The 24,622-nt window shown below is 35.1% G+C and overlaps 1 protein-coding gene and 2 pseudogenes across 3 annotated transcripts; 1 reads left to right on the top strand and 2 right to left on the bottom strand.

Moving 5' to 3' along the window:
- The first annotated feature begins 1,070 nt into the window (after positions 1-1,070).
- LOC143611560 (calcium-dependent protein kinase-like) lies at positions 1,071-4,473 on the top strand (annotated as a pseudogene). The gene is made up of 8 exons (XR_013149791.1): positions 1,071-1,739; positions 2,292-2,435; positions 2,530-2,682; positions 2,960-3,075; positions 3,162-3,329; positions 3,431-3,558; positions 3,946-4,045; positions 4,247-4,473. The product of XR_013149791.1 is annotated as a calcium-dependent protein kinase-like (transcript).
- A 679-nt stretch (positions 4,474-5,152) lies between these two features.
- LOC143611567 (peroxidase 42-like) lies at positions 5,153-7,283 on the bottom strand. The gene is made up of 4 exons (XM_077085765.1): positions 7,038-7,283; positions 6,643-6,831; positions 5,675-5,840; positions 5,153-5,564 (listed from the first exon to the last, which is right to left on the bottom strand). Exons 1-4 carry the CDS (start codon positions 7,266-7,268, stop codon positions 5,155-5,157), a joined length of 996 nt encoding a protein of 331 aa, XP_076941880.1. The 5' UTR covers positions 7,269-7,283; the 3' UTR covers positions 5,153-5,154.
- A 3,841-nt stretch (positions 7,284-11,124) lies between these two features.
- LOC143611578 (tRNA wybutosine-synthesizing protein 2/3/4-like) lies at positions 11,125-17,526 on the bottom strand (annotated as a pseudogene). The gene is made up of 9 exons (XR_013149795.1): positions 16,747-17,526; positions 16,269-16,662; positions 15,171-16,182; positions 14,953-15,082; positions 14,637-14,872; positions 12,005-12,140; positions 11,650-11,726; positions 11,312-11,418; positions 11,125-11,231 (listed from the first exon to the last, which is right to left on the bottom strand). The product of XR_013149795.1 is annotated as a tRNA wybutosine-synthesizing protein 2/3/4-like (transcript).
- Between the last annotated feature and the right edge of the window lie 7,096 nt (positions 17,527-24,622).

Here is a 24,622-nt window from a genome sequence, read left to right on the forward strand (position 1 = left end):
TCATCGTTGACAGCAATAGGCACGGTCGCATGACGCGCAACAGATCAAGACTATAACAGCGACAACAATAGGTACGATGGCAACACGTTTAAAATAGTAAGAAGTTTTGTTGCGGAAAAAGGCAACGACATATCTATGTCCATAGCGCTGTCATATCTAAGAACAAATGGACACGTCGAAACTATATAGTGACAAGTACTATGACTTTGGTGGTATGATCAGTTACGAGCCTACAACTGTGGTGGCATGAGGACGATGAAATAAAAATAAATAAAACATAATCCATAAATGGGTAAAATATTTCCCGAGTAGGACGAAAAGTAGAAGAAGGAAAGTCAACACACAAGAGAAACAATAGAGGAAGATATTCGACAACCAACCATGACATGTAAAGATGAGAGGTGAGAGAAAGGAGGGTTAGAGGGCGACAACCAAAACAATAAAAGCCAGCTAAGGTATTTTATATCATTAATAAATATTTATATCAGTGTAGTAAAAATAATTAAGAAAGAAATCTAATCAAATCATATCTTTTTAATAAGGTAATAATATAACAATACATCATAACTAATAAACATATTCTCTATAATAATACAAACCTGTATAAAATTACATTGAGATTTTATACGAGTTGTTTCACTAGTCGTTCGATCAAGGTCGCGTACAAAAGTCACATGGTCCGTATAACTTTCGGTTGCATAAAAGTTATAAAGGTTGGTCTGCATATGTAATCATAGACGGCGAGTACATATTAACACGTGGGTGTTGGTCACCTTTTCCATACACCATCTTAAAGTATTATATATTATTCTGCCTTAGAATCAGCATGTTCATGTTCATGGTGATGAGCTAAACATTAATAAACCTATATAGATCTATCTATTTTCTTTGATCATCTTTACGCAATCATTCAATCAATCTTGTACCAAAATAGATACACCTGCATTATTCCTTGTACTTTCACTTGAATCTAAAATATCCCAAATCTTTTCTTATCTCAAACCCTACAAACAAACTTATTATTATATATATACCCTAAAGTTTCAATATTTGTTCATCTTTCTTTCACAATGGGCGGCTGCCTCAGCAAGAAACACCATCCTCGTAACACAAATTCTAATCCCAATTCAAAGCACCAAAATTACAGCACACCCACATCCAGTTACACCCATGCAACTCATCATCACCAACAGCAGCAGCAGCCTCCAAACCCTAGACCTCATGTTCAGCCTTCAGACCCTAACACCATATTAGGTAAGCCATCAGAAGACATTACACGCTTGGTCGAGAACTGGGTAGAGGTCAATTTGGTGTAACATATCTTTGTACCGAGAATTCAACTGGTCACACCTATGCCTCCAAATCAATCTTGAAAAGGAAGTTATCAACCAAGAGTGATAAAGATGATATTAAAAGAGAGGTTCAGCTTTTGCAGCATTTGAGCGGGCAGCCGAATATCGTTGAGTTTCGAGGGACGTATGAAGATAGACACTCGGTTCATCTCGTGATGGAGTTGTGTGCGGGTGGCGAGCTTTTTGATAGCATCATAGCGCACGGGCATTATACGGAGAAAGCTGCAGCGGCTATTTGTAGACAGATTGTGAATGTGGTTTATGTTTGTCATTTTATGGGTGTGATGCATAGGGATCTTAAGCCTGAAAATTTCTTGCTTTCGAGTAAGGATGGAAATGCAATGTTGAAAGCGACCGATTTTGGGTTGTCCGTGTTTATCGAAGAAGGTATAACCTTATAAGTTACTAAATGTTGTCACATATTTAGGTTGATCTTTATGTTTAATTTATGGATGTTTTCACCACATGCTTATACGGGACCCTTGAAAAATGACATCTATATGAAAATCCCTAAAGGATTAAAATTGCCTGAAGAAGTAAGTCTATGTGTGCTATAAAACTCCAGAGATCTTTATATGGCCTCAAACAATCTGGTCGTATGTGGTGCAATAGACTCAGTGAATATCTCGAAAAAGAAGGATACAAGTCTGATGTAATCAGTCCATGTGTCTTTATAAAAAAATCATGCTCAAAGTTTACCATAATCGCAGTTTATGTTGATGATATTGACATAACAGGATCTCCAGAAGAGATCCCTTTAGACCTAAGATACATCTTTCTTGATAGTTCAAAGGCCTTGTCATCAAGTTTGATCAAAATTTATGTTTATTTTATGATGGAAACAGTCTTTTATGCAATATTTGGTTCAAAACAAAGCCTTATACATTTCTAGTTTGCATTCTTGGTCTGTTTTGGGAACAAAATTTTCATGCTTTGCAGGGAAGGTGCACCGTGACATAGTTGGTAGTGCGTATTATGTTGCTCCAGAAGTGCTAAAGCGTAATTACGGGAAGGAAATAGATATATGGAGTGCAGGGATAATTTTGTATATCTTATTAAGTGGCGTGCCCCCGTTTTGGGCAGGTAAAAGAAAGATAACGTTTTCTTTAATGTATCCGGTTGTGATATTCATGTTTATATTCAATGAGATAGTGATCATTTTCTTTTATATGTGTAGAGACCAAAAAGGGGATATTTGATGCTATACTAGTAGGGGAAATTGACTTCGAAAGTCAACCTTGGCCCTCGATATCAAGTAGTGCGAAAGATCTTGTTCGTAAAATGTTAACCATTGATCCAAAACAGAGAATCACTTCCACCCAAATTCTTGGTACTGATTATATGCTTTGTTTTAAGGTGCATTACAGTAATCATATAATCCCATGTGTAAAGACTATAAATGTATTATATCTGAACTACCTTAATAACAACAAAAGAGGATAATATAATCAAAATTATTACTTGCATTTTATTTCATAATGATTACAAATGGACAAAGAAGTCTGAATGCAAATTTGAGCACCCCATAAGGAAACCATTGGGTTTAGCTTTTTGTTATTATCTTGCAATCATAATCTTTGTTTTATAATTAAATTTTGTTCGTTTAGAGCATCCGTGGCTGAGAGAAGGCGGAGAAGCATTAGACAAGCCGATAGATAGTGCTGTGCTGTCCAGAATGAAGCAATTTAGAGCAATGAATAAGCTCAAGAAACTCGCTTTGAAAGTAAGCATTAATGCCTGCCAACTAAATCCAGCCAGCAAAATAAAATTATTAAACGCTCTAAACGTTTGCATTTAAAAACGCCCCAGGTAATTGCAGAAAGTATGTCTGAAGAAGAAATTAAAGGTCTGAAAGCAATGTTTGTGAACATGGACACCGATAAAAGCGGTGCAATCACTTATGAGGAGTTAAAGACAGGACTTGCTAGGCTCGGTTCCAAGCTGTCAGAAGCCGAAGTTAAGCAACTCATGGATGCCGTGAGTTCTGTTTATGTGATTATATTAATAACATAAGTTTTTGTGAATTGTATACATATATTTTTTCTTAATTCAGTAGTAATAGTTATTCAATGTTTCAGGCTGATGTGGACGGGAATGGAACAATTGACTATATTGAGTTCATAACCGCTACGATGCACAGGCACAGGCTTGAAAAAGATGAACATCTATATAAAGCCTTCTGCCATTTTGATACTGATAATAGCGGGTTAGTTCTCCTTTTGTATTATTTCAATTATGCACTGATCTATGAGAATGACAACATTTTCCAATTTGTATTCTCTCGCATAAATCGTTATGATATGTTTTTTGACATTACAAATAATTATTGAGACTGATTTGGTGTCTTTGTTAAGGAATGCCCATACAATATTGGATTAAAAATCCAAGTTGAATTTATTTTAAAATTACAGGCCTAGTCAAACGTTGCAGTTTTACTAATGAGATTAAATATGGTATCTTTCAAGATCATATTGAGACCATACTGGTAGTTTGACTTCAATAGTTGAAGGGTCATATTTATAGATGAAGATTTATGAAATTAGTAGTTTCTGAGGAGTTTAATTTATAGTAACTTACCATGGTGATGTTGCAGATACATCACCATGGAGGAACTAGAAACAGCAACGAAGGAATATGGCATGGGCGATGAGGCTACCATCAAGGACATCATTTCTGAAGTGGACACTGATAATGTAAGCCACCACATATTTTTTTTGTTGCAAATAAACAATTAAAAACCTCACAAAACAAATATTTTTTTTCTGTTCCTGAGAATTTATATATCGAGTTTTTAGTGCACGACGGTCTTTTGAAATAAGCAACTTCAGGCGGCTTCAGATAAGCAAATCCAAACACTCTGAAAACAGGTTTTAATGGTTTTGTTGTTTTAACAGGATGGAAAAATCAACTATGATGAGTTCTGCAACATGATGAGAAGTGGAAATGCGCATCAAACCAAGCTCTTTTGATGCTTTTAGTATAACCAGTATCATGCTGTTGGTGTTATATAGATGAGGCTTTTGCTTTTATTCTTGAATTAATGAGCTTTGTTTATTCTTTATATGGTGATATAAATGATTAAATGGTAGTTTAAACTTTAAAGTGACATGATTGATATATATCCATAGTACTTTTTTATTACAGCCTTTACTAAAAAACCCAAATTATTTAAATTCTGCATGTGATTCCAGGACCATGTAAGCCACTTGGTGCTTCATATTTGACACCAAGAGACTTCATCATCTTTTTGGACATTATAAAAGGTTTTGTTGGTATACTGGGATCTTTTGGCCGGTGGGGCACTTTAATAGCATGCACTTTAAAAGCATATTTTATTTTTATGTTTTTTTTAAGTTTTAACCCCAACAGCACCATGTCATGAATTTAGTGATGTGAATGTAGGACCTAATTTGTCTTCTCTCTAATACACTTATGAAATGCATTATTGAATGTTTAAATAAACATTATGTCCTGTATATATTATTAAGCTATTCATTATGGCCCTGCAGATTGCCTTAATGAATCTTTCTTCTTTTAGAAAACTATTGTTTATCATCACAAGTGGCCATGATCATACACAAACAAAGAAAGCATTTGATTAATTGCATAGCTTTCAACAACAGTCTCATGCATCATACAATCATACATACTCAGACTCCACCATCATCATTCATCCAACATATACATAGCATTCATTTAGAAGCATTCACTTTCCTAAAACACAAAGTAAAAAGAAAAACATGTCCTACATTACATGATGCTCACACCATCATCACTTTATTCTCCACACTACAAGATGACTTTAATGATGTTTGTTTGCAACATTGCATTGCTTCCTAATCTCACCTTTAGTGCCAGTGAGTGGATTGTTCTCAGTAAGAATAGCGATGGCTCGTCCAAAATGTTTAAAGAAATAATCTTGACTTTTCGCCATTTTCTTCACATATGGTTTGGTTCTCTTGTCATTTGCCAATTGGTGATCCACTAGCAACAAACCCTTGTTGTCCAATATGTTTCTGTAATAATTATTATCGAGTTTCATAGGGGTACCACGGTCATTTCTCACGTACTGCACGGCCTTTGGGTCAGGGATCGCGTCCGGGCACTTGTGGAGCATGTGCTCAACATGGCCCGGGTCAAGAACAGGGTCCACTTGTGGATATAGACGGTGCACTAGCTTCACGCAATGCGTCCGGCCCACACTGTGAGAACCTATTACAAGAAAACCAACCAATGTTAAACTACATGATGCATTATGCATGATGATTGATGATACAATACACATTATACATTATGCATTATACATTATACGTTATACATACCTAGTAAAGCAACAACGCCAGGGGTGTCAATGCCAATATTCTTGAATCTTTCAAGAACCACAGACATGCTCTCATTGTGGTCTGGAAGATACTGCTCCAAGATATCAGCTCTGCTCTTCCTACCATCCCTTCTGCCTGTTTTTAGAGGTATGTGAGGCCCACCAAGCTGCCACAAATCAAAGTCAACAAATTGCATCCATATTCCATAAACCAACATTTGTGACAGATAATATTTTCATAGTGAGTGTGACCAAAACCTAGAAGGGGGTACAAAAGTCAAATTGGTGTAACTGCAAGGTACTAGATGAAGTGGACACATCTAAAATTTAGTGTAAAGTGCAAGCATTAATGCACGAGATTCATCGTATGAGTACAGCTAATTAATGCACAGTATATGATGTCCCATTGCCATGTGTCCATTAAGAACTAAGAAAGGTCAAAGGTGCTACCATACGTGTACCACTCACATATCATACGAGTTGTACGAGGTTATACGAGCGGTATAAACATTTTTCGGTAGATGGTATAACATTTTTCATGCATCATACTTTACAAAGGCTCGCATAAAAACCTTATTTTTTATATGGGTCCGTAAAACTTTTTCCACATATCTTTATAAAGTTATATGGACCGTATGATATGTGGAAACCGTTAGTACGGACCGTTAGTGGTGTGTGAATAGTTTGTTACTAGGTACAACTAGCTAATGCATACAGATCTAGCCTTACCAATTTAGTTATATATCTAGCCCACCCTACATCAAGATTTCTTGTAGGGATGACAAACAAAGGTACAAGAAAGTAAGTTACAGTTAAAGCTTGCATCTTTATCGAAAATTCTACAACTTTTCTTGCAGAGTGGCAGTAAATAACTAAAAAAAGTAGTAATTAATGCACTAAAGATAAATCTTGAATTTTTACATAAAATGGAAAATGTTAAGAATTAAGAAGCAAAAAAAGTGAACTTACTGCAACAATCCCATCCCTTCCAGAAAGTACAAGTATATCTGCACAAGATACAACTCCTGGACACTCCCTCTCAACAGCTTCCTTGATGGTTTCAAGATACCTGAAGTTTCTAAGTCCAAAGCTCCTGTCTGTTTCTTTCTCAGACAGTGTCCTCCTTGTTGAATCCAAAAGCAATGAAGCATCACATGACTGCATAAATAGTGTAAATTAAACTATGCATGAAAACTTGTGGTGGTGTAGTAGGTATATAATATGCAGAATGATCCAAATAATAAAAATACAAATAAAGTTAAGCAATAAGTACAGTGGAAAAATGTATTAAATCATATACAAGACTATTTCCCAAATACCAATTATGCCCTTGTAATCATATATAATGCAGTAAAGAAGTGTACCTCAACAGCACAGTCATGGAAGATGTTTCTAAGCCAAGAAAAAGCAGTGTTCTTGTGGCGTTTGTAAAGAAGCATGACTTGTTCTTTGATGATGTCTTCAGCTTGTGGGCATGAATCTTTGTAGAAGTTAAGGGTCAGACCTGAGTCTGAGTCAGTGTCTTCTGCAAGTGAAACATTAATAATGGCTGAGAGAGAGAAAAGAGTGAAGAAGATGAGAGCTTTGAGAGCCATGTTTGCTCTCTGTGTGAGTGATAGATATCATATGGTACTCAGTTTGTTATATATAGTGATAAATTACTGCATACAAATGTAAAGTGTGATGCTTTAATGGTTAATAGTTAAATGCCTTTAAAAAAAGTTATAACTGAAAGTGATGTTGATAATTATAATATGGGTGGAGTTGAAATAAGTGTAGGAAGGATTAAAAGGAGGGTAATTTGGTCCATTCCTTGCATATAAAAAAACCCACCTACACTTATCATCTTCACCAAACTCCTGCATCTTAAAACCCTATATCTCAATAAACCACTATCCACCGCCCATCGCCACCACGTCTTGCCATCGCCGGATACATGCGCATCACTGGTGAACAACCTGTTGGCAGCCGTCTTCTCCGGCCACCTCGTCTTCAGATCTGATTCATTTCTTGCTTCGATTAAACTCCAATTCAACACCTAGAACATAGAGCAGCTTCATGTTAAAGATTTAATCATTGTCGAATACCATCCAAGCCTGTCACTTAGCCGGAAAAACGTGTTGTTGCTTCCGACGAACTCATCCCGGCGATTGGTGGTGGTTTCCGTTGCAAATCGTTTATCCGGTGATGAACATTGTTAGTGGCAGCGGAAGACACGAATATTCCGGCATGGGACTGGGTGGTGGCGGTGGTTTCCAGTTGAATTTATTAATCTCCGATGATGACACGAAGTTTCAGACGAGGGACGGGTGACTATGGTGATGTTTGTTACCATGTTAAAAACACAATGAAAAAATAAAACACGATAACACAAAATTAAAAAAAAAACATTATAAAAAAACACAATGTGATAATACAAGGCTAAAAACACAATTTTGGAATGAAAAACACATAATTGATATTAAAACACATTATTCTTCGGAAAAATCGCCGAAAAGTTCATCGAAAAAAGTCACCAGAAAACAAACGTCGAAAAAAACACAATGGAAAACACTATGAAAAAAAAAACACAATGAATAAAGCACTATGAAAATAAAAACACAATAACAAAAACACAATGTAAAAACACAATTGATAAAACACTATGAAAAAAAAACACAATGACAAAAGCACAATAAAAAACACAATTGTATAACACAATATAAAAAACATAATAAAAAAAAAACACTATGAAAAAACACACAATGAAAAATACAACACTATAACACAATTTTATAAAACACAATTTTGGTAAAACACAATTTGTAAAAAACCCGCTTATTTTTTTTAATTTTTATATAAAAATATGGTACTCATATAAAAGATAAAAAAAACACTCATTATTGTGATGAATTTGTTTTTCAATAAAAATGCCGTAAAAAAAGTTATGGATGTTTTAAAATGATGAGAGAAATTGGTATATGCCTTGCATGTGGATAGAGAAACTCAACAAATGTGTTATTCCTTTTGTGCCCTTGTCCTTATTTTACACATGATTTTGCCTCAAACTAATCTCAACAATTAAAATCCAAAATCAATTGCCTAGATTATTTTTTATCCTTCTTACACAAATCATACTTTTTATTTTAACTTAACTCGTTATAATATATTAAAAAAGTGATCTTTTTTTTTTCGGTCTAAGCAACACAAAAGATATTAAAAGCAATTAAAAGTGGGAAAAAGTAATTTGGATTTAGACAAAACATATAACTGGTTTTTGATAAAGAGCTTCATGGCAAGGTTTAGCAAGAAGAGCAAAACTTATCACATTACCACCCCCGTAACAGTATAACACCCCATTAATCCCTCAAGTGCGGTGTTTAACACCCCACTGGCCTCTGTGGACTTGAACCAGCTAACGCGAGCCCACAACAATTAGCCTTAACATTACTAGTTAATGATGATAAGACACACCATTTTTATGTTAAAATGGGTCATTTGATTACTAAATATGGAGTAAAAGTAATCATTGTTTCAGTCTTCTAATACCTCTGTCAGTGTTTGTAATGAAATTTTGTCCTAAGTATGCATTGTTTTTCTAATAAATAAATAATAAACATCATTATTCAAATGTATTCTGATTAAATTAACGTGTGATTCTAACAATAAAAACCTAAAGAAAAGCCAAAGAAACATTTAAAATAATTCCGGTGTGTAAGATAGATTCCTCAAGTTTCAACTTTTGTTCAAGTCATTTATTGCTAACCTTTACCTATACACATTGATTATGTATGGGGTGACGAATATTTTCACATTAAAAAAGTTATATTTCTTTTTAATATGATTTGAGCCTTCGATGCCTACCTTAATTTTTAAATTGAATTTCAACATTACTTGTATAATCTGTATAATAATTGATAACGTAAATGGTATCTAAACAAAATGGTGCATATTTATCTTTGAATATTATGGTAATCAGTAGACTTAATTAAAAGATTTAGAATGCATAACTCACACACTCACTAATCATTCTCCTAAATCTACCCCATTGTTCACTACGAGAATCGAACTTTCAACCTCGGTAGCCTCAATAACACCACAAAAAGATGTGCATATAACAAAACAGTAACTAGAACCAGCATTGTGGTTGGTGACATAAAGAGGCAGGACGTGACAACAATGAAAAAAAGTGATCAACAACTATACTATGTCACGGTAGCATAAGACAATAAAACACGAAATAAAACAATTGTGACATAAATCATGTGACATGTGACAACACAACAGGATTGTAACTTGTAGTTTGGTAACTAGACCACCGACAGTTTTAGGGACCAAGATAAAGATAATGCATAGTTGTTATTTAATAAATTGGTAGTTTAAATATTCGTGTAGAGTTAGAAAAATAAGGAGTCACATACACCCATCTCCTTCAGTTGAAAACCAAAAATATTTTAACTCGTTCTTTAATTTAAGAAAAATATATAAATTTTATTAACTTAAACTGTATACACTTTAATTCGTATACTGTAAAGTAAGTATGCATAAAACGAGTTGTAATAAGTCTCGTAGAGTAGCAATAAATTGTATGCCTATATATGCATATAACGATGTGTTTATTACAAAAATTCATACAACACACTATAAACGCAAGTTCAAGTTTTGTTTTTTTTTTATTGTTAACTTACATACGTCTAGCCAGTTCCAATGTACCAACCCATTCCAACTGTAAGACTATTTCTTATGTGTGTTTGAAGCTATAATATTTACTAGTTTAACATGCCTATGTATTAAAGTACGCCCAACTTTGTATGCATGATTTACCGTCGTAAGGAGTACGTCCAATACAGTAATCTAATCCATACTTAAGGTTAACTCTTATTTCACACCGACTATTTTATTTTAATACAAGTCGATTTATTAGATTAGATAACTATCAAATCCAAATAGAAACAAAATAATACGATATTTTGTGATCTAAATGATTTATTGTGACTTGTGAATGAAGGGAATACAAAGACAGACAGCTCCACATGATTTTAATTGGACACTAAAACTTAGGCTCCTTGAAAGGATAAGACCACGTGTATAACTGCCAAATGTCCTGATTTCTGGCTGACAAATGTAGTAGCAACTTGTCATAAGTTATCCAAGTATCTCTAATATTCATACTATATTTTATGTTGCACAAGTCAGGTTGGCATTAGTAGAGTAACATAATAATTAGCAAATTAAAACAACTCCTTTTTAAAGAGTTTAAGCTCAAATGAAGGTGATATCAAACTGAAACTAAAATGCCCTCGATTAAATAAATAATAATACCATTTTTAAACAATAACTCAATTTAGTACAAACTGCTTGGTCTGATACACGAAACCATAGATCGATCGACCAAACAACCGACTTATGTGGTTTTAACTTGAACAAATGGGGTAAACTATTACATTTTTCTACAAAACTGTTTTCTTGATCTCATGAGTCTATGTGGGTGCACTTTATGTCTACTACAAGATGGCGAATATGAGGCGCATACCATTTCACTCGTTCTACATGCTCAACAGATACATCCCAATTATAACCTGCAAATTCATCAAAAAGCTGAGATTATTTTGTCCTGTTAAAAAAAATAATAATTAAAAAAAAAAAAAACTTCTTTTACCTTCGGATCTTGAAATTTCTTTGATGGATTTTGCGACTTGTTCTGTCCTTGAATTTTCTTCAGTGTCCTTCACATTTCCATGCACATGCAACATCCCACCCGTGCTCCTGTAGAAACGGCCCGTTAGAGACAGAACACATACAGAGTCAAACTGGCTAAAAGTCAAACTTACATAACAAGGCAAGTGGAGACGTATATATATTTATTTACAAAATTATGATAAACTGTTAAAACTTACTTGAAAATTTTAAGGTCTTTGTATCTATTTGGAAGTTAAAATTAAGTCATTTTGACCTCAAATAGTCAGACGTAAGAAATAGAAAATTAAACGAAATTACCATAATGCCCTTACAGCAGTAGCCCAACTACCCTCGCTTGATGGCAGCAAACCAAGATTGACTCGATCAGCAACTCCCTGAAAAAAATAAGTCAATTGATGGCATGCATTTCCTCTTAAGAAGTTCCTTTTTGACTTTTGAAGTCAAACCAAATGATGACAAGAAATTTATCCCATTCACAGTAAAAGAAACAAATACAAGACGGTTTTAAGTTTTAACATCAAAATACCAAGCAAGTCAACACTTCATAAGATGGTTTTAAACTAACAGTTGCAAAATTTATAGCACAAAATTAGTAATACAACTAGAAATATACTTATTTTTAATAGAACATATGAAAAACAAGAAGCCTTACTTTAGGTGCTGTGACACGATTATCTCCTTCGAGAACAACACAACGATCAGCCAAGCCATTTGCTTCAAGATTACGCCTTAGAGCCTCTATAGCATGGGGATTCCATTCACAAGCATACACCATTTTTGCATTAGCCCTGCTCAAACAACATTATCAACAATAAAGATTCAAAATTTAATATCAATAAACTATGGCAAACGACTTTATTACAATTTTCAAAGTTGAATGCTTTTAGTAACTGTGACATTTGTCAATCTCGGGTTATTTTATACTTGTATTCTTAATGTAAACCCGACCCGTTTTGTATCCCAAACCTTTCGATATTATCAAAATGATGAATTTTATGTTACATATTTGTTTTATAGTTGTCGGATCTTAAAAAAAACACCCTTTTTGGTTCTTAAAATGCCCCGAAAACGCTCAAAACGAACTCCAAGGACAAAAACTACCAAAATGGAGACTTGAAGGACCCATTTGTAGTTTGTGCTTCTTGGGTCTATAACCAACCCATTTTCATGAAACACCCTTTATGAAAGACCCATTCAACTTTCCCTATATATACACACCCATCTTCTTCATTTATGCTTGCTCATTTCCTCATTTCTCTCTCAAATTCTTGAATTCTAAGGTTGTTCTTCATAGTTTGACTCTCAAGGTCAAACTAAGCTAATCTTTCGTTTTAACTAACTTCTCGATACTTAAAGCTTGATGTTACAACATATACAACATATATATAATATACACTCTTTGTTTACCTTCGGTCTTTCATTTCTCCGGTCTCGGCCGGTTAAAATGTCGGGCTAGTAAGGCAAGGTTACATGGAGGACTTTGTAGTCCTTGTTTATATATTTAACAAATCTAACCATATAACTTGTTATACTTTCTTAACTTCTGCATATTTTAGTTTATTGTTCATATTTGTCAAGTTCCATGGTATTGGGTATGTGGTGACTAGCCTCGGTTTCATCCCGAGTTGAGAACCGAACCAAAAACCGAACTTTCGTTTAAAAGCTTTATTGTTAACTTTTTGAATGTAAACTTGAGTATTATTATTTATAAGTTATTTTACAAGTTCCATGGTAATTGGGTATGTGGTAACCATCCTCGGTCTCCAAAAACCGAACTAAACCGAGTTCACTCGCTTAAGACACACAAGTGTGTTTTTAGCCACCAAAACTCATATTTTTCTTCAAGATTATATTTTAAAACAATTTTAGTTAATTTCTAACCATACTTGGCATGTCGGTAACCAACTTGATCTTATAAAAAGTTCGGACCGATAAAGTCGTATACTTGCTTAACGAACGTTAAGGTTCTTCACAATAGAACTACATACTTGGTTAAGTCTATTTTTATTTTATTGAGTTATCTCATAACATTTATTATTTTGGGAAGTTAACTTTGAGCTTGGTCAATTATCAAGTCTCGAACCGACAAACCCGAACACTCGTTTAAACCTCGTTTTGGTATTCTTATAACCAAGGGTTTTGCAATATTGCATTTTAACCCACATTATTACTTAACATAGGTTGAGTAAAAAAAAGAAAAACTAATTAATAGAATACCGAGACCCGGTTTCGAGTAAACTTATTCTACAAAACTCGTTTCTTTAATTTCTCAAATATTTACATTTTAAACCCTAAACTTTGTTTATTTACTTTATTTGTCATATATTTTATTTTAAACCCTTCCAAGACTACCTACTAACACAAGGCCCGTTTAATATAGGTCTTGCTCGTTAAACCGATCTCTCCGATTATTCACGACACTATCTTTCAAGTTACTTGTTAATGTGAGTACTTTTTCATCCCCCGTTTTCCGTCTTTCGTTTTGGGGGTGGCATTGCATACTTATTCAAATTCAAATGATTTATACTTGAGTCTTAAACCACAACACTTATTGTATATGTTTACTTAAATAAATGCTCGATTTGGTGTTATATGCCTTACGTGATTATGTGCAAATTCTTGAATGCTAAGGCGGGTAGTCTCTTGAATGCTAAGGTGGGTAGCCTCATCAAAGTATGATCATACGTTAATTCCGAGTATATATGGTATCCCCATATAGAAAGGTGTCGTCAATGTATTCTTATTGACGATTTCATTATTGTCGTCAATGTATTCTTATTGACGGTTTTATTATCTAAATTGTTGCTATTATTTATTGTTTTCATATACTAGTTGTGGATTTCATACTATATACTTATTGTCCAAAACTATGAAAATTGCTCACCAACCTTTGTGTTGACAAACTCTATTTTATGCAATACTACAGGTTTGATGTTAGCTTGATTGGATTACTTGAAGAAACTTATCATCTTGGCTTTAGGATATTAGAAAATGAAAGAACAAGTTATTTGTTTATCTATCTATTTGGCATTTTGTATGAACAATTGTTGTGTTATTTATGATGATATGGATTTAAATGAGTTGTTTAAATATTGTCACTTTATAGTGTCGTTGTGCAATGAACAATCATGTCGCGCCTCGACGTTTCCGCCTTCATTGGTCGGGGTGTGACAGCAACGGTTTTAAAATCTGGTGAAAATACATTGCAAGTTATTGCAATTTGCCCTACTTTAGCTCCAAATGTAGCAAAGTGTAAATAACAAAAAGAGTAGAAAAAACCGTACTTGACAAGAAATGGTAACGTGAAGTATCCAATGCCAGCAAACAAGTCAACGATAACTTCCTCTTTGCAGTCAAGCTGTCCCATTCTGCGCTTCTCTGAGAGATTACCCCATGAAAACATGCATTTGGTGGCATCAAATGAATAAAGAACTCCATTTTCCCGATGATCAACCCATCCATTGACCCCAACTAGAATCTCTAACCCACTGTCTCTCGTTCCAGTAGGCAAAACCCTTCCCTATGAAATCATATTTTATCAATTATTAACCAACAAAAAATTGTGAAGCATAAAACGCATGTATTAGAAAATTGGCAAACTTGTCGAGCAAGACGCGTAGCACCAAGTGAGTCAGCAACAATCAACCAAAGCTCGTTTCCTAGCGAGTCCCAAACCGAGTCCTTGAAAGAAGTCATTGGAAGCACGACAATGTCTCCTAATCGCTCCCATCTAAAAACAAGAACCAAATTTTAGTATCCCTATATTCACAGACCTAACCGACCATGAAAATATCACAGTTTTATTTTTAGTATATTACTTCGCGGGTAGTTGTTCCAAGAGTGTTGTAGTCAGATTGTGACGGCTTAACAAAGAAGCAATTGCTTCTTTCATTACACTCAAAGGAGAACTCGAAGCTTTTCTAACTTTGACGACGTGGTCAGCATGTGTGGTTGCACCTAGCGCAGCCAAAAGAACCAAGGCACTTGCAGTTGAAACAACCTTAAAGACTTCTTGCAAATTAAGGTTATTTACTTCGTCTATGGCTTCATTTAAATCCGGTTTTATATTTTGGTAAAGTGCCACAAACTCTTTGGTGACCGGAAAACAAACATGAACTCCATTTTCTTGTGCGTATACTTTTCTCTCTGCATCTAACCATCCAAATTTCTTTAATATATCCTTCGCGGGTTTCGCATGCTTTTTATCAACTCGTAGAACCCAACTCAAAGGTACCATCTTTTTACCATATGCGCCCTCGAGGTTCAAATCAAAACCCGCTTTTGATCCCTTAAGAGTGTTTGATTGATTCTTGATTTCATTAAAAGGTTCAACCAAAGAAACTAATGTAAGCAAGTTTAGTTTCATTGGTTCACTAAACTTGGTTCCAAACGCATAACAAGAAGCACCGCCACCTACTATAACAAGATCATCACCAACAACACTTGTTGTTGAACGAACAAAAAGGTCTTCACCAATAGAACTCAACTTGATACGCTTCCAGGCACCGGACCCCACTTTGAATATTGATAACTCTTGATAGTGTTGTTTGATAGGACACCCTCCCATGACACTTGGATGAATGAGTATCAAAACTGTAAAAATCTCCAAGTGATTTCGTCCCGTCATATCCTCCAAACATAAACAATTGAGAACCGCAGGCTACCAATGTGTGAGAATGACGAGGCGACGGTTTTTCCCCTAGAACAGTTACTTCTTCCCATTTTAAGTTTCGGGTATCAAGCTTATACATTCTTGAAGATATGCTGCCATTTTGAATCCCGCCAAAAACGTACAGATTTGACCCGATTACTTCTGATGCATGCCGATGACTACACAATAAGCGATCAAGATTTAAAGATACGGTTTTAAATCAAAATATCAATACAGAAAAAATATACAGACGTGGAAAAAATACCTGTGAGGAAATTCAATTCCGGTACACTGTACCTGTTTCCATTCATTAATTGTAGTATTAAGAACCCAAACATCGTTTAGCACGTTCCCAGGATCGGCTCTACCTCCAACAACAAACATAAGCGCTCCTGTTAAACAAGCTGTGTGACCCAAACGCGGGGATGGGGTGCTTGAAAACTCAACTAACTGGAGTTGACCAGTTACCGAATCTAGAATCCATGAATCTTTTCTCCTTGCATGTCTTCCTACGCCTCCAAAGCCACCAAACACAAGCACTGATTTAGGATTTTTTGTAGTTTCAAGTGTGCAGGCTGAATGACCCCAAAGATGAAGCTTTTCAACTGATTCGTCAGTAATCACCATCGGTTTTATAGGAAGAATAAGATCAGGGACTCCTAGAGAACATTAACACATTATTTAAAGATTCAAACTTTATGTCATGTTAACAGATAAGTGTCCTACAGACTAAAAAGTCTTACCATTGCTTGTGTCATTTTTTATTTCACTTGTAAGTCGAATATCTTCCACTCCATCGGTAATCAACGAACAATCTTTATCAACCAAATCTTGATCATCCAAGTTTAACGACTCATAATCACCATTCGCGTGACCGATTTCAGGACGCATAATAAACTCATTCTTCAACAATGCATCATGAAAACTATCAGTTCTTTTCCTACTAGCTTCAAACTTCTCATTAGCAATCCCAACAAGAAAATTCAAATATTCCTTAGACACCATTACATTATTAGGCTCTCCCAACGGCACTTCTAATCTAATCGAACACCGAATCGCAACAATAACCCTCTTGCTATTCACATTAGTAATCCCTGACTCTCTAAACCCACAAGAAATAGCTAAAGACACTAACTTTTGAGCAGACAACATATCTTTACATTCAACAGCAATGATCAAAGGCTCAAACCTGAACACAAGATTTTCTTGATTATGAGTAAAGATTAGATTTTGAACCGAAATTGGGTCAGCTGGCTCATGGGTAATGAAGACCCAGTTGCCACCTTTGGCTTTTTTCTTGACGGCGGCGGTGGCGGCGGCGGTTGGGGTGGATAGGATGGAGATTCGGCCGGAGCAAGAACTGGTGGTGAAGTAAGATGGGTGGGAATTGAGGGTATTAAGAAGTGGGATTAAAGGTTTGTCTATGTCTCCTTTTGGTGATTTGTCAGGCTCCGGTGAAGTCATGGTGGCTAAGGTGGCTTTCTTTCTCTTTTCAAACTCCATTGACGAGTTTTCCGGCGAGACTGTGGTGGTTTGATGTTTGACTGTTTTTTGAGGGGTGAATTGGGCTTGTTTGTATGGGCTTTGATCAATTTAAACCAATGTTAAAACTAGAGGTGTACGGATCGGGCCCAAACCGGTTCGGGTTATAAGCCGAGAAAACATATACTTGAAACTATTAAATAGATTTGGTCTATGTTATAAACCAGTTTGGGTAGGGCTGTAAACGGATTGAATCGAACCGAATCGGACACAATCGGTTTGGGTAGACCTTGTTCGTGTTCGTCCGTTAAGCTTTTGTCGGACAAACGGACAGTTCACAAACACTTTAACGAACGAAAACTCATGTTCGTGTCCGTTCATTAAGGAATTGAGTTTGTCCGTGTCCATTTGTGTCCATTCGTGTCCGTTCGTTAGTATTGTAGACGGACACTAACGGACACATTAATGGACGGACCCTACCAAACTGAAGTTACCGGAAGAACGTTATCGGGTGTAAGCGGATGGACGTTACTGGACGTTCACAAACACTACTGAATGAACGTGGCCTTTGTCCGTGTTGATCTGTTAAGCTTATCGAACAAAAATATTTTGTTCATGTTCGGTTTGTTTATTAAACGAACAAACATAAGCAAACTTCTCGTCGAATGGACGGCTGGACGTCCTGTTCACTTACAGCCCTAGGTTTGGGGCAAAAGATACGGTTTTTTCAAATCGAGTCGGGTCTTAAACCGGTTTGAGCCTCCGAAGTACGAACTCTGGATCAGGTTGGAAACCGGTTAGGTTTTCTATTGAGGTGGTTTAGGAAACTGTTTTCAACCGGAGTGTGCGTGTAAATTTAATATTTGATTTACATATTGTAATGTTAAAAAATAGATGATATGCATAAAACTCTTTCTTGCAATACCACTAAGCAATTTTTTGTTATACTAGTTATAACGCATTTCATTTTGTTTGTATTCTGGTCTAATTTTTTCATTAAACTCAAAACGATTACAATAAAGTGGCAGACAAACGGGTAACAAGCTGCGCCGCAACACCCTTACAAATGATTTCATTGATCAGTTTATGTTGAGGTTTCGTTTTTGAGTCTCTTATGATTATTTTGTTTATTCAAAGGTTCATTAAACAACCGGCTTACATCAATCATCAGTCACTTTCCTTTGACCACCCTCCTTACATACCATCAACAATCACAAACCAAACGATGGCTGATGGCATGTGTTTGCTATTTAAATAATAAAATTGAAACCATGCGTCATAGGTACTAAAGTTAAAGCTTTTATTGTCAATTCATATGTACCTGTCAAAATGGACCAGCTGCCTATGCACTTGGATATTTAGTTACGTTTGTATTTACAAACAATAAGAAAATGGCACGTTGATGCTTTAGTCATTATTTAAAAAAAAATTATCTAAACCAAGAAACCCAAAATTAAAACAGATGAATAATACCTAGCACACCACTATAGCAGTATAGCATAGCGCGAAACATGTGTCACAATCACTATAGTTCATAAAATACGGAATTGGAAGTTGGAACAAAGTTATGATAAGTGGGATCCTATTCACTTTTTGACTTGATCTTGCAAATTAATCCATTCAATTTTGTTTCTGACACAAAAAAATATATTCATTTCATTTGTAAAGATGCTTATTCCCATGCATATCTTGTCCAATTATAGAACGGAAGTTTTTTCACTTAAAGCACTAAACAAACTTTTTTTGGTTTCTTAGATGATGGCATATAATAATATAAACAAAGATATAAACGTTTAGACAAACTAATATATAGTGTTTGTTAGGATGATTTTACTGCCCATCTCTTGGTAAGCAATTAAGCCAATGCTAGTTTAACTATGGTTTTGTTCTATAATCTGTGTCGATAGTTCATGGGATTGAGTTGTTTGGCTTGACAAATTGCATATTCGTAGGTTGAATTGATTAATCTGAACACAAACCATATTATCAACTCTAATCCGCACACACCTAAGATCATGTAATCCCAACATAACCAATTTAACTCATTTATCTAAACGTGTCAAGCGGGCTGAAAGGTAATACTTAAGCTATAAATGTGCTAATCGAGTTGGTGAGTTGTTAAGGAAAAAAAAAGTGGAACGGATTAGTGGGTCGACCATTTTAATTAAACTATGTCAACCCTAACACGTCCTTACTAATTAAACAAGTCAACTCGAAAATGACCAGTTTTTAGAAAAGTTAGATATGCTAACGCAAGACCTAACTGATTTCATATCGTGTTAGTTCGTGCAATATTTGTTACTCCGTTTTTTTCAACTGCTTGGTAACCAGGATTGACTCAATTGATATAGGAACATGTCTCCAAGCTTATATGCTAGAACATATATGATAGATTAAGATAAAAGAGTAGATTATACTTGGTAAGTTTATAAATAGATTATAAGATAAAAGAGTACATATTTTATACATTAGCACCTTTATTATGATGAAAAGTGAGAATATGTCAACTTATTATATAGAAAAACAAAACTTGACCTGTACATATATATCATTGGCAACACCTGAGAATATAAATTTTTGACAAATAAAATTCTTGATACGACGTTACTACATCAAATTAATTGTAACATCATGAGAGCACAATGGCCTGTCTATTAAAAGATTTTCTATTAAAACAATGTCGTGATTAATCTCATAAAAGTATTTTAAATAAGTTTCCCTGAAAGTAAGTAAATTGCTGTGGACGAAAAGAAAATTAAAAAAGACAATACAAGGAATAATTAGGTAAATGTCTAAAAATAATAAAAGGCATCTTCAATGGCTGTGGTTCAAAGATGGAGACTTGAGACTACACAAATGATTTCGTCAAGAGTGATATGGCCTTTTAAGTTTTAATTAATATTAATTATCACTAGCCATTATCTCTAGTCAAACGGTTATAAATTATTTTATTATTTACATACAAAAACGTATTACTTAGTTCATACACACATACGAAAATTAGTAAATTAACTTTTAACTATAGTTTTTGCTAAGTTACAATTAGATAAGTTACTAAATACAATCTTAGTCATTATACTTGTGATTTTGGTAGAAAATTATTTAATGATTCTACTGTATTAGAGTAGTTGTTTAAAACCATATTACATTGGTATTGTTAAAAATGTGTAACTAAAATATCAAACATAACTGTTTGCACATAATTTGGGTTCTTATACATTTTTTTTAAAGTCTTTTGTATATGCTCGGGCTTAAGGCAAGTTAGCATGGGCTTGAGCAAAAGTTTGATGCTGGTCATATTGAAGAGATTCGAACAACACGAGCAGTCAGACTAATAATTATAAAAGAAAGAGTAATTGACAGTAGGGTTAGAGGTGTATATCTTAGTTCGTCTTATTCGTCATTATGTTTTTTCTTGTTCGTCTCTTTCAGATTTCTTTTGGTAAAGTTAGGGTTTGGTTTGTTATTTATACATATCCAAAATATTTGTAAGCATCCTTAGCCAAGGCTATCTTTAGAAAGAAAAAAAGTATAAGTTGCATCTTTGTTAAGAGTCTTTGTGTTGGGAGATGTGTTGTTACTTAGCATATGGTTTGCCAAAACATATGCTTGCTTCAAATATCCACATCTTGATTCCTTTTGTCACAGTCACCTGCAAAAGTTTTTTTGTTACTATTCTGGACATGTTACTTTGAGATGGTTGTGTATACTAAATTACTAACCTTGTGACTGCTGCAGTGGCCTTTTTGATATTAAGGCCTTCAGATAGCGCACCGTCTTCATAGCTTAGACCGAATATTTACCAAAATCTCCTTGTTGCACAAAAATTTTGGTGGTAATCGAGTGTAATTACCTAAGGCTCAGATCTCCGTCATGGCTGCAAATAGGTTGCCATGCCAATAGCGGGGCATCATCATAACCTAAAACATAAGGCTTGCTTCCCTGTGCATATGTCGTTCGTTCAAGGAGTTTTAACTTCCCTTTGAAGATCATTAATTAAATATTCAAAACGCAAGGGTATTAAGAAAATTTATTTTTTCTTATTTAGATACATGAATCCCTGGGGTTACTTAATTCGACAAATAATTGAAGTAATGGTGAAAGTGTGAGTGAAAACAAATCGTGAAAATAGTTTTCATCCAAGTTCTCAAAAGTCAAAAAAAGATTAGTTACAAATAACTAACCTTGGAAGTGATGAAACTGAGCAAAATAACAAACCAAGACCTGCATCCAAACATGACACCTAGTACAAAACAATTAGCATGTCATTCACTTAATAAAGCGAAAAAGACATCCAAATGACAACAACAGCCAGTATCACTTGGGACTTTCTTCAAACACCTAGTGAGAACCAAATTCACACAGACTGATTTCTCAACATTATTCCATTCATCAAAAATCTAATGCATATATATACTATGTTATTTTACTTTTCAGATACCTAAAATAAATGATAAAAAAATAAGCAATCAACCTCTATACATCCGGAACCGTTCATTTATTTTCCAAATGCCTTCATCGGAGTCTGAGATTACCATCCCGACGCTTAGTAGTCTACGAACTTAAACTGCCACCACCATTGGCTACGGCAACCACTGACAGATCTCCCGCCGCCTAGGTTTAAAAATGGAAACAGTAGTAATCAGAATACATGCGGCCGAAAACATAATCTTCTTATTTCTTCCATAACCATATGCAACCTAGGGTTTTAAAATTGAACCTGAAGAAACACTAAGTGAACCCTGGGCAGATTATAGATAATCTAGATAATCTGGGGGTTAAGTAATGTTTCCCACGAGGATGAGGTTCAGCAGAGAAGATAGTTCTTCAGATGACCTGCAAAACAGACACCGTAAGCTCGTCACTGAGAAGGGGGTTCCTCCTTGTGACCACCCTCCGGCGTGAGAATCAGACTAGATTGCTCTGAATATAAGTGTATATTAAGAGATTGCTAGATAAGATGAGATATCAGATGATGTCCTTACCATTCCAAGGTGTTGGAGTATTTATAGCCGAAGGTAGGTTTCCTAGAAGGTACAGCCGGCTGAATAGTATTCCTGTTCTACCAACAGTGGACTACGCACAGGCCATGCTGGTTGGTGGATAGGCTACGGCCAACAGTAACAAGGTCGGCTGTACACTGTTCCTTTACTGCCGGCTATACACTGTTCCACCAACTGTAGGCTGCGCACGTCCTATTGTAAGGGTTGGTGAGTAGGCAGCGGCTAATAGTGACAAACAGTATTAGAGGGTGCTCCTCCTCGTACTGTTGTCGGTGAGCTGTCACCCTGTGATTGGTTCATGGGCTGTTCTGGTCAAATCGCCTGTTCTGCCCATACCTTAGTAGGTATAGTACGAAAGACCTTCCAGAAGCATACGGACTGGCTCATTTAGGCGGGAGTATTCCCGCCTTGCTCGTTCCTTCATGTGACTACTGAAGTAGCTAATGCCTTGTGCGTGTAGCCTTGCTGTTAGTGCGGGTAGCCTTCCCTGATGGCTTGTATCCGCAGCTGCGGGAACAGGCGGGGTACTTCATTGGGAAGCTTTCCCTACGGGTACAGCTGGCGTACTGCGCGTAAGGTTCTCTGAGCATGGTGGGTCCTGCTGGAGCAGTTGGTCATTGCGCAGACGTCCATGTTCAAGGTGAGTCTTGCGGGTCCAACTGGGCTCTGCTGGGACCTACCTCTTCAGAACCCGGCAACAGCCGTCGTCGCCTAGGGTTTACAAAATGAAACCCGGCTACAGACGATTCGGAGCCGTAACATGCACCACGACACACCGCTGGTAATTACCGGAAGTTGAGTACGATGGTGGTGTGGTGGCCATAGATCACTAGTGAAGCCAAGAGAGAGGGTAGGATATAAAGAGAGAGAGAGAGAGATGATATCACTATATCAGGGGATGTGAATAATAACTGAATACGTGTAACAATCTAACAGCAATAAGAAATGTACAATATATGATGCAGGAAGAACAACAAACCGAAGCACTAAATTGAAGAACACAGTAAAAAGCTCTCAGAACAGCAACTTGCAAAATATAATTATTTATACATAAATATGATTTTTAAAATGAAATTAGTTACAAAAATTTGGTAACTATCAAGAAATTAGGCTAATATCAAACAAGTTTGTTATTTTTTAGGATTTTCAATTAAATTTTGCCCACATAATTTATCATCTAACATAAGACAGCTTAGTGTTCTGATTTTAATTTTGTCGTCCATCGGAACATGTATATATATATATTATCTCCAAAGAGTTATGCCAAGTTTATAATCTCGTCCTTTAATTCAACATGTGTATTATTAAATATGTTTGTGGATTCACAAAGGTCATTCATGTGATCATTATATAAATATATTAAAAAAAGTTATAAATGTTAAATTATAATAAATGTCATGTTCATTCGTTGTAGTATGTGTCAAGAGGTCGATTAAATGTGACTTTTTTTTAATTAAATAGAATTATAGTTGAAAGTGACCACCAACAAATTTAATCATTTACTTAATCTATTTTTTTTTAGTAATTATATTATATGATAACTATATTTGTTTTAAAACATAAAGATAAATTTGATCCAAACTCTCAGCTTCTTTTCATATTTTGACCCAAAATCGAAATCTTCTTAAAATATACAAATTCTCTAAAACATGGGCATTGATCTTTTGGTTCAATTAAGCGTGATAGGTAAGTTTTGAAATCTTTAAGATCTCATGTTTAAAACCTGATTCAATTTGGTTTTTTTCATTTATGATGTTTCTATATGAGTCATGTATGAAACATGATCACTTAAGTATGGGAGATGCTTTTAAGAAGATAAAAAATATCTTAAAAATTTTAACTTTTGCCTGTTTTTTTGGTCATTTAAGAAGATAGTGCGAGCTATCAGATTTGTCAATTATCTACAATCTATTGGGACATGTTTATCTTGAAACTTGAAAGGACTAGTTTCAACTAAGTGTTGCATATTATATTACTTTTCTACAAAAAATGATATTCAATATTTGTATATAGTTTTCTTTATGTGAATGTCAAGTTTCAAAAGTAGGTGTAGATGTGAGCTTTGAGGTGAAATTTATAGCTGTACCTTTTATTATCTAGTAAACTGCATTTGTTAACTTAAATAGTTTTTCTT

The sequence above is a fragment of the Bidens hawaiensis genome, unplaced genomic scaffold (genome assembly GCF_021521415.1).
Source record: "Bidens hawaiensis isolate Kalapana, Puna unplaced genomic scaffold, B.hawaiensis_p1.1 tig00002236_1, whole genome shotgun sequence".
Lineage (NCBI taxonomy): Eukaryota > Viridiplantae > Streptophyta > Magnoliopsida > Asterales > Asteraceae > Bidens > Bidens hawaiensis.